Source organism: Bufo bufo, chromosome 2, assembly GCF_905171765.1.
Source record: "Bufo bufo chromosome 2, aBufBuf1.1, whole genome shotgun sequence".
NCBI lineage: Eukaryota > Metazoa > Chordata > Amphibia > Anura > Bufonidae > Bufo > Bufo bufo.
This window is the reverse complement of record NC_053390.1, coordinates 788002043-788013133: the sequence shown is the minus strand read 5'-3', so window position 1 is coordinate 788013133 and position 11091 is coordinate 788002043. Positions and strand designations below refer to the sequence as shown.

The following is an 11091-nucleotide window of genomic DNA, read 5'->3' as shown; positions in this document are numbered from 1 at the left end:
AGGGTGCTAAGTACATCATTCCTCCTCCTGAGGTGTTCTGCACAACAGAAAGCATGACCATTTGCAGGCAATAAAGGCAGTTCCTGGAGAGGGGAAGGGAGGGATCAGGGATATTATTCTATTACCCCACCCATCATCCCATGGAGTCGATGCGGCCGGCGCTAGGACCCTGGAGGCGACCATGCTGCAGAGTGTACCGGCTTTGCAGCAATATAAATACTCGGGTAAAATGCAGAGCACATTCTTTCCTGCTTCCCAGCTGCAGAGACCAAAGCATCCACAGAGCCCGGGCAGCATCTCCTCCATCCTGCACCCCCTCACTCTCTCTCTTTGCACCCCTTCACCTCTGGCCATTTGCATGCATTACATTCCTCCAAAAATGGTTTGTGAGACAGGAATCCTGGCAGATGATCACAGTGCCATAGCAGGACCCCAGAAAGATCCTCTGATCGTCTCCTCATCTCAGATGTGGCCCCCACTGTCCAGTGCAGCCAGCACCTCTCCACTGGTGCCCCCTACTTCCACCACCACCACCACCACCAGCTCTGGGGGGGCTGCTGAAGAGGGCAGGAAGGAGCAGCAGCTTTATATTCGGGAATTTCAACCCTCAGATCAGGGGACTGCAAGGAGAATATTTTATGAAGGCATCAAAGAAAGGATTCCCAGCTCAGCATTTAGAGGGTTAAAATACCAGCCACTGCTCCAGTGCATCTATGCCCTGCTCACATGTAAGTAGAGGGGATGGTGGTAATTATTGCTACTGCATTCATTGCACCCATGATAGCTGCAGTGCAGGCCTCCTGGACCTGCCATTAGGAGATGTGACATTGCAGATGAAAAAGTCTGGTACCCTGATAAACTAAAAGTAGTGCTCTCATTAAGAGAAACAAAATAAGAGTATTATTATGATGAGCAATACTATTATAATGAGAGCACTAAACTACATTGCCGATGTTGATACATTGTATCCATTGTTTTGCTTAGAACTGTTTTGTATTGATTGTTTTGCTTCTAAGGGATACATTGTAACATGGCTGTGATTGGGGATCTGCTTGCCCTGGTATAGGTGGGATCAGTCTTGGTGCCACTTGCTGCCCGCTGTCACAGGGTGCCACTCTCCCTGTATAAACCATGCCCGTTGATCTGAGGCCTTAATGTGTAACTTTCCTGAAATTGCAGCATCTTTTCATAGGAGGAAAGGGGATGTGCATGTCAGGTACTAGCGACATGAGCTGGCATTGCACTGAATGGAGATGAGGGGGGTTATAACTCTATATACAGGTTTTATATGACCCACATATTGTATAAAGAATGCTAGTGAGGGGATGGAAACCAGTTCTAACCAGTTTGGACTCAACCACAGCGACTGCTGAAACGGATGAGGCGTCCCATAGGGTCATTCGTAAAGTTTCCCTTCTGATATACAAGGCATGGTTCACTGGAGAAGGTGTACACTAAGTACCACTACACCTGCCCGTGCATTAATATGAGCCCTGGAGCAGGTCGTGCTTTCTGAGCGTGCAGAGTATTTAAGCGCAGACACATACCCAAGTCTATAGGCTGAATACCAGGTAAGGGTACTTTCACACTAGCGTTTTTCTTTTCCGGCACTGAGTTCCGTCTAAGGGGCTCAATACCAGAAAAGAACTGATCAGTTTTATCCCCATGCATTCTGAATGGAGAGCAATCCGATCAGGATGCATCAGGATGTCTTCAGTTCAGTCACTGAACGGCGTTTCGGACGAGGAAATACCGTGGCATGCTGCGGTATTATCTCCGTCCAAAATTCCGGATCAGTTGCCGGAATGCCGGATCCGGCATTAATTTACATTGAAATGTATTAAATGTTAAAAATACTGCAATGCCGGATCCGATGCGCAGACCGGTAAAAAGGTGAAAAAAATATATAACAGATCCTTTTCTCCGGATGACATCCGGAGAGACGGATCCGTTCTTGCAATGCATCTGTAAGACGGATCCGCATCCGGATCCGTCTACAAATGCTGTCCGTTTGCATGCAGATTGCCGGATCACTCTGCCGCAAGTGTGAAAGTAGCCTAACTTTTGCATTGGTGCATGCATGTCTATGATCATTATTTCCGCCATAAGAAGCTATAGCATATTCAGATCTGCTACATCTGACCGGTGACGTGCGTAGAAGTGAGACTTTTTAGCTCGCCGCCAGACTGTGGTGTTCATGGTACTACATCCTATCATCTGATATTGTCATGTGTGATGGCACTTACTTATGGTCCTATGCAGTGCCGGTTGAGATGCACCAGTCGCTGCATGCTTTCAGAAGGTGGTGGTGCCAAGCGGAGGGGGCGTGCCCTGGAAGTTTCTGGCTGTGATAGTGACTTCATTGCATGCATATCTCTTGGTACAGTGTGTCACGCTGCAGATAATTCATTGCTTTGTAATGCTGCAACTCCCGGGTATCAGGTATTCGTGGCCCATGGGAGAAAAGGAAATTGCATTAGCATGATCTGCAGTGTGTCATGCTGCAAAGGTACCTTGCAGTGCGGGCGGGCGTCGCAGTGGGGCTGCAGCATGCAGAGAACCCAGGGGCGTCATGACTAGGATAGGTCTGTCTACTGCTAGGAGGGGAACCGTGAGAGCAGCAAAAAGGGTCTTGACTACAAGCCCCTCTTGTGAAACAGTCACCTAGATACAGAATGGAATCTAGGCCAATGAGACAGCGAGCCTGGCCCCTTCTCCCCACCCTAGAGCTCTAATACAATGCAGATCTAGAATAATGGACTTATTCGCACCTGCGCAGATACAGCACGTGTTATTCCATCAATAAATACAATATATACAGATGCAGCAGCGCTGAGTTTGCTATTGGGCGCCGTGTCTTGTAATGTGACAAAGTGCTTCCCCAGGTTTTGCATAGGACTGCATTATCGTTGCACATGAGAAATATTGATGTGACCTGCTCCATCTGTAAATTACCGTACATGGTTTACCTATCTGTCACGGTTATGCTTTGCAGAGATGTTCATCTGATAGATCACGTATAGATTTTCCATCAGTCCCCTTGCCCTGGGATGCGACCAAGGCACCCCCCTCTCCTTGCTGTAATGAATAGATTCTGTGTTTCCTATCTTAAAGGGATATTCTCCTAGTAATATACTATCAATGTCAGATAGGTGCGGGTCCCAGAGCACCTATCTGCAGAACGGGATCCCTGAAGTGAGCAGAGAGCAGCTGTGCATGCATGGCCACCCTCCATTCATTTCTATAGGACTACTGAAAATAGCTGAGAACTGGCCCAGCTATCTCCAGCCTTCCCATTCAAGTAGCAATGTACCATCAAAGTGCCAGATGACACAACCCCTTTAAGCACTTGCTTCAGTTAACTGTCTTTGCGTATTGAGTGATATTGATGCTGATATAAGTTGCTGACATTTTCACTTTTGACCATATGCAACTCGGCTTAAAGGGAACCTGCCACCATGAAAATGAGAAATAATCTGCGGGCATCATGTTATAGAGCAGGAGGAGCTGAGCAGATTGATATATCGTTTTGTTGGAAAAGGTTCAGTATAACTTGTAATTTATACATTTAAATTCCTGCTCATTGTGGGCTTTGAAGTCCAGGAGGCGGTCCTATCAGTGATTGACAGCCTTCCCTCTATGATGTGTCTACAGAGACAGCTGTCAATCACTGATAGGACCGCCTCCTGGACTTCAAAGCCCACAATGAGCAGGAATTTAAATGTATAAATTACAAGTTATACTGAACCTTTTCCCACAAAACGATATATCAATCTGCTCAGCTCCTCCTGCTCTATAACACGATGCCTGCAGCTCAGACACCATGTGCAACGTGACAGGTTCTCTTTAAAAAAAAAAGCTGCTCCTGCCCTCCTGTAAGGAGATACAGCAGAGCTGGGACTTGCTTAGATTTGTTTGCTTATTCACATTTTTTTGCATTACTTTATGTCTTAGAATTTCTTGAAGATTAATAGGCTCATATTAGGGATTCATGTTGTACATATATCTGCAATATGGTGCCAACCAACTGATATGGACCCATACTGTACCTCTGGTTTTATATATATTCATGATAGGGGTGATACTTCTAGAGCAGGGATCAGCTGGATCATGCTGGGAGTTGTAGTTTCACAACAGCTGGAGTGCTGGAGGTTGCAGCCTACCCGTCTTCTAGAGGATATGGCGCTCATGGAGGCAACACATAGCAAGGCTACAGGTCAGACCAGAAGGGAATCTGTGTGCCGCCATGCAGGGTACGTACACATGGCTATGGCGTGCTCTGATATTCACTATGGATTTCATTCCTTTCAATGTGAGGGATCAAACATGCAATACGTGTGGATTTTGCTGCAGATCTGTGAAAAGATCTGGCAGAGAATCTGCAGTGGAAGTGTCTGTCCGGCGTGCAGGTTCCCAAAAGGTGTGCCAGTAGGAATAAAGTCAGAATCTGGATGAACTGAACCAATGTCTTCGGGGGCTGGAAATGGGGGCATCTTATAGGGGTTCAATGATGTGACACCCTAAGGCAGGGATCAGCAACCTTCGTCACTCCAGCTTCTCTAAAAGTGAAAGGAGAATTCTGGGAGTTCTATTTCAGTACAGCTGGAGCGCCGGAGGTTGCTGGTCCCTGCCCTAAGGGTACGGCCACACAGAGGAGGAGGAGGTTTTGAGACAGATCTGCCTGCAGGACTTTATGCCAAAGCCAGAAATGTATACGAAAATGGAAAATTGGAAATATAAAGGAAGGATTTATACTTCTTCTTCCTGGTGGACCCACCTCTGGCTTTGGTTGAAAATCCTGGAGGCACATCTGCCTCAAAAACTCCTCCCAAAAACTCTGTGTGGCCATCATACACTTAGGGTGGGTTACAACATAGATCTTTGTTCTGCAGGGAGAAAGTTGTATGTTTATATGAATCGTGTCTATATAGACCATGGATGAGTCCTCTCCATAGAGCAACTCCCACCATATGAGACCTCAAGGGACCGAAATTTAACCCAGTTTGGTTTTGGCCATACATGTCTGATATTTGAGCCTTATCAGTGTCAGACCATAGCAGATGTTTGTAGTGGTCTTCCTATTAAATGGGTTTGGGAATGGAAATGAGTTGTAGTCCATGGTTTTAGCCCTCAGAAACATGAAGATCTCAGAAAGTGACCATGCCTGCCTAGTCATTCTTCATGAACATCCATGGGAGATCTAGCTATATCCATACATCCCATGGACCATAATGGAGAGTGTCTGCCCCCAAGTTCTCAGGATCAATGAGGGGCTCAATGGCGATGACATGTTTGGAAATCTTTTGCAGCAGTAAAGTGAGGGCATACGCGTTCTGTTCATATATGGTTCTACACGTGGTGGTCTTGCAACCTTTGGCACTGCACCCACACAGTCGAAACCCCTTTATTATAAAAACAATAGTATTTCCGAAATTGTAGGGAGCAGAATATAGAGCTACGGTAGCATTGAACCTCTCCATCCCTGCAGAGGAGGTAGCACTATAACCCATGGGCAGCCAAGCCCGTTCATTTTTTCATTTCAAAGATTCCTTGTACTGTTTCAGTAAAATTTTGCAGCAGCGAAGGATGCGGTATAAAACTGTCAGATAACATGTATCCGAATCTGTTCTGCTATGTTAGACCAAGCTGAAGTGACAGGAGGCCACGTTTGACTGCAGCGCTCACTTTGAACTCTAGGCTGTCCTGTCAGACCTCGAAGGTATCGAGTAAGGTAAATCTGGAGAGACTGGCTCGGAAATTCCTCGTCTGTCTTCTCTTGCATTTGGTTATATCCCTAGGATATTCAAAATGAAATAAGTGGATGGAGACAGCACGTCTTGTTGTAACCTCAGTGTTACTTTATTCCATAGGAAACCTATGCTTGGTAAAGGCTGTTTAGCCAAAACGTTGCATCTGGAATAAAGTAACACTGTGGTTACAACGGAACGCGCTGTCTCCATCTACTTATTTCATATGGATTATCCGTTTAGTTATACCCCTAGGAGATAGGCACCCACTATTCCATTACTTGGAGTGCTGTTCGGAATGTATCTCTAGGATATTCCATCAATGTCACCTGGGACCCGCTCCTATCACCAGAATGGGCCCCCCAAAGGTCAAGGGGAGCGCACCATGACCCTTCTTTCCCTGCTATGAAAGTCATAGTCAGAGTCATAGTCAAGCTCTGGCCTGCTATATGGGTGACTGAAGAGTTGGCCGTGCATGTGCGATGCTCTGCCTATTCACCACTATGGACCTTCCCAAAAAAGCCCAGTGCTCTCACTTGTTATTGTCGTAACTCCTATAGCAGTAAATGGAGAACATGTCGCAAATGCACAGCGTGCTCTCCCTCACTTCAGGGGCCCTGTTCTGGAGATAGGAGCATATCCTACCAATATGCCATTGATGTCCAAGATGGCCAAACCCCTTTAAGACACAATGAATACAGGGCCAAGCCAGTCCGCAGGTTGTGTGGTGTTGCAGTTACCTGAGACACAACCCGTGGACAAACATGGCGCTGTTTTTGGAAGAAAACTGTCTTGATTTGCAAATCTTTTCATTAAAGATAAAGATTTTTGGGGTCTACAACACATTAAACATGAGATAATACGGTTATAATGTAAAAAGTATATAGCCATTATGTCGATAGCTCCAACAGTCATGAGAATTTAGAGGTCCATGTTTTCTAGTAGGGTCACCACAGTTATTGGTGGGGGGTTATCTTTTAAAAGGGTTATCCTGGAAAAGATAATCATGACTTAAATTCAACAGGGGTTCAAGTCCCAACATCCTCGCCAATCAGCTGATTTCGGGAGCCAAATCTATGGTGAGTGAGGTCTAGGAAGAAGCTCAAGATCTGATACTGATGACCTATCCTGAGGATAAGTCATAAATAGATTTTCCTGGAAAAGCCCCTTTAATGGTTCAGAAATACTAAACTATTATGATTTGCAGCACGGTACCAGATTTAGACCAAATGCACACAACCAGGGCCCATTTATTAAGACCAGCGTTTTGTGGACAAGAATAGGCATTTCTAAGATGGGGCCTGTGAGAAGTGCGGGATGCACATGGACCGCATTAATATTTTGCGGATCCGCAGTTTGTGGACCACAGTCGTGTGCAGGAGGCCTTACACTTGTTCTTTCATCCAAGCCAAGCACATTCTCCTGCTACAGTATGTGGAGGAAGGAAAAAGTAACAACCATTATGAACACCAAAAAGTTACTTCTGTGCTGGCCATGGACATCAGATCATTTTCAGCCAGAGCACATATTGTATGTCATGTTGATTTGTGAACCTTTGGCATTTTTTTGTGGTGATCATTCATCCCAGATACTAATGAAAGATGGTTTGTTGAAAGCTGATCTATCATGCAGGGTGGGGTTCTAAGGGCCACTACTCGGTAGGACAACATACAGTAATACACTAAGCTTTTGTTGCTTGCTGTCCTGCCACCGCATATGGTATTTTTATTTTGCAGAGGTATTAAATAGTCATATGTCCAATGGTGGATTCCCATTTCAGGTCCATCCATGGTCAGCTACTGAGCAGTTCTCGCTTTTTAATTTCCTTCCATGTTGGACTACCTAGTGGTGCTCTCATCCTGCGATGGGGTGGTTGGGTGATACATGATTGGTCATTATTCGAACTGATTAGGGTGCTGCCACACTTTCAGGTTTTTTGATGCAGTTATTGAAGCCAAAACCAAACCAGGAGTGGATTAAAAAAAAAGTGCAAAAGTCGTATGTCTTCTTTACACTTCCTCCTTTTATGACCCACACCTTATTTTTGCTTCAGAAACTGCATCAAAAGGCCTGAATGTATAGTAGCACCCTTACTGATGTTTTGTGCAATTGATGGCCATCGGTCCCTATGGCGGCCATAGACATGAGATTTTTTTGGAGATCCAGCAAATTGTGTTGGCATCTGTAGATAATCCAATGTTCATCAAAGTATAAATAAAAATAACCCCCCAAAAAAACAGGAAAAAAAAAATCACACATAAACACTTACAAACACAAAATACAGACAATAATCTGCAACAAAAGTTACAGTCCCCAGATCAGTATTGTCCTTTTGCGCTGCAGTTTTTCTTGTGAGGTGGGTACCCTTCACAAATAACCAAAGTACAGGGTGGGCCATTTATATGGATACACCTTAATAAAATGGGAATGGTTGGTGATATTAACTTCCTGTTTGTGGCACATTAGTATATGTGAGGGGGGAAACTTTTCAAGATGGGTGGTGACCATGGCGGCCATTTTGAAGTCAGCCATTTTGAATCCAACTTTTGTTTTTTCAATAGGAAGAGGGTCATGTGACACATCAAACTTATTGGGAATTTCACAAGAAAAACAATGGTGTGCTTGGTTTTAACGTAACTTTATTCTTTCATGAGTTATTTACAAGTTTCTGACCACTTATAAAATGTGTTCAACGTGCTGCCCATTGTGTTGGATTGTCAATGCAACCCTCTTCTCCCACTCTTCACACACTGATAGCAACACCGCAGGAGAAATGCTAGCACAGGCTTCCAGTATCCGTAGTTTCAGGTGCTGCACATCTCGTATCTTCACAGCATAGACAATTGCCTTCAGATGACCCCAAAGATAAAAGTCTAAGGGGGTCAGATCGGGAGACCTTTGGGGCCATTCAACTGGCCCACGATGACCAATCCACTTTCCAGGAAACTGTTCATCTAGGAATGCTCGGACCTGACACCCATAATGTGGTGGTGCACCATCTTGCTGGAAAAACTCAGGGAACGTGCCAGCTTCAGTGCATAAAGAAGGAAACACATCATCATGTAGCAATTTCGCATATCCAGTGGCCTTGAGGTTTCCATTGATGAAGAATGGCCCCACTATCTTTGTACCCCATATACCACACGATACCATCAATTGTTTTGTTCCAACAGTCTTGGAGGGATCTATCTAATGTGGGTTAGTGTCAGTCCAATAGCGGTGGTTTTGTTTGTTAACTTCACCATTCACATAAAAGTTTGCCTCATCACTGAACAAAATCTTCTGCGTAAACTGAGGGTCCTGTTCCAATTTTTGTTTTGCCCATTCTGCAAATTCAGTGCGCCAATCTGGTTCATCCTCGTTGAGATGCTGCAGTAGCTGGAGTTTGTAAGGGTGCCATTTGTGAGTAGCTAATATCCGCCGAAGGGATGTTCGACTAATGCCATTCTCCAGTGACATGCGGCGAGTGCTACGCTGTGGGCTCTTGCTGAATGAAGCTAGGACAGCCACTGATGTTTCTTCATTAGAGACAGATTTCATGCGTCCACATTTTGGCAAATCCAACACTGAACCAGTTTCACGAAACTTAGCAAGCAGTTTGCTAACTGTAGCATGGGAGATGGGTGGTCTCGTAGGGTGTCTTGCATTGAAATCTGCTGCAATGACCCGGTTACTGCGTTCACCAGACATCAACACAATTTCTATCCGCTCCTCACGTGTTAACCTTGGCGACAGCTCAATGGCTGTAAACAAAGAGAAACTTGTAAATAACTAGTGAAAGAATAAAGTTACGTTAAAACCAAGCACACCATTGTTTTTCGTGTGAAATTCCCAATAAGTTTGATGTGTCACATGACCCTCTTCCTATTGAAAAAACAAAAGTTGGATTCAAAATGGCCGCCATGGTCACCACCCATCTTGAAAAGTTTCCCCCCTCACATATACCGATGTGCCACAAACAGGAAGTTAATATCACCAACCATTCCCATTGTATTAAGGAGTATCCATATAAATGGCCCACCCTGTATATACCCTAATATAGAAAACTGTGCTGCTTCAACTTAAGTGCAGTTCACACTGAGGGAGACAAAGGGTATCTATCGATGCGATTCCTCAGTTTTGGTTCCCACTAAGGTCGATGCTCAAATCTCCTAAAAGTCAAAGAAGAGACGGCCCAACATAGTGAAATACCGCCAACGTGATTTATTGTACTCACAAGATCCATAAAACAACACGTACAGTATATAAAATGTGCACGCCCTCTAATGAAATGCGTTTCATGAGAGCCACGTGCACATTTTACATGCGTGTTGTTGTCTATGGGCAGTGGCAGATTCCACCAAAACTGACTAGCTCTACCAAAAAATATCTCATGTATGTTGGAAGGACCGTGATATCAGTACAGAAATGATGGGTATATTTACCAAAATCTGTGCACAATGGTCTTTCGACTGGTTCCAACCAATCAGAGGTCAGTGGCCGCGTGTATTTTAAATTAGACAATTGAAACGGTAGCATACAATAAGGTCCACTGAAATAAGAATGTAGCAGAGCTGAACTTTCTGTGCATTGATATGTGTACTGTGTATATGTCTGTGTATATGTGTCTGTTTCCTTCTGTTCCATGTAACCTGTGCTCTCTGATTCTTGTTGTTTGGGATTTTCTATTCCGAAATCAACACTAAATTCTCTTTTCTGACAGGTATCGTTTATTTCTCTTCCTTATCTCCATAGTAATATGCTTTGTTGTGACCAACTCCTTGGTGCTGGCGTGCTGTATGCCCATCATTCTATTGGGCATGAGATACTACTACAGTAGAAAAATTATCCTCCACCATCTCGAGTGTGCTCTACGCACGGACATGTCTGATATTGAACAATATTACATGAAACAGCCAGGTGAGTATAACGCCACCCCCCCCCCCCCCCCCCCCTACCATAAAGGAACCTTCTATGCTGAGCCCCTTATCACCCCCGAACCAGGCATTTTATTCTTGCTTCGAGTCAACGCTGAGAAATTGCACAGACATCTTTTTATTTTTCCTTTAACTAAGTCCAGGAATCTCCATGCATGCTGTTCTGTCTAAGCTAGGAACACCTACCTTGATTTTATGGTTATTTTCTGTGTGTATCTGACTGCAAGATCAAGCGGCCAGCGATCACGTTTCCTGGACGGCGCATGAAAAGGTAGGTATGTGCTTCTCAAATAGATGGGGAGGTATATACTGTGTATACAATATTAGTGTACAATAGTATATAGAAGAGTTGGGTTTGTCAGGTTGCCTGGATGTGACAAGTTTGCAATGGTTTTACTTAATACTGCAGGTTATCTTAAAGGGGTTCT

General features: G+C 44.6%; 1 protein-coding gene across 1 annotated transcript in view; it reads left to right on the top strand.

The window, feature by feature from the left end:
- The first annotated feature begins 268 nt into the window (after positions 1-268).
- NAT8L (N-acetyltransferase 8 like) overlaps positions 269-11091 on the top strand; it is a 49259-nt gene continuing 38436 nt past the window's right edge. The window contains exons 1-2 of the mRNA XM_040419216.1: positions 269-728; positions 10482-10646. Coding sequence (XP_040275150.1) covers positions 359-728; positions 10482-10646 — 535 coding nt within the window. The 5' untranslated portion in view covers positions 269-358. The remainder of the gene's footprint in view (positions 729-10481; positions 10647-11091) is intronic.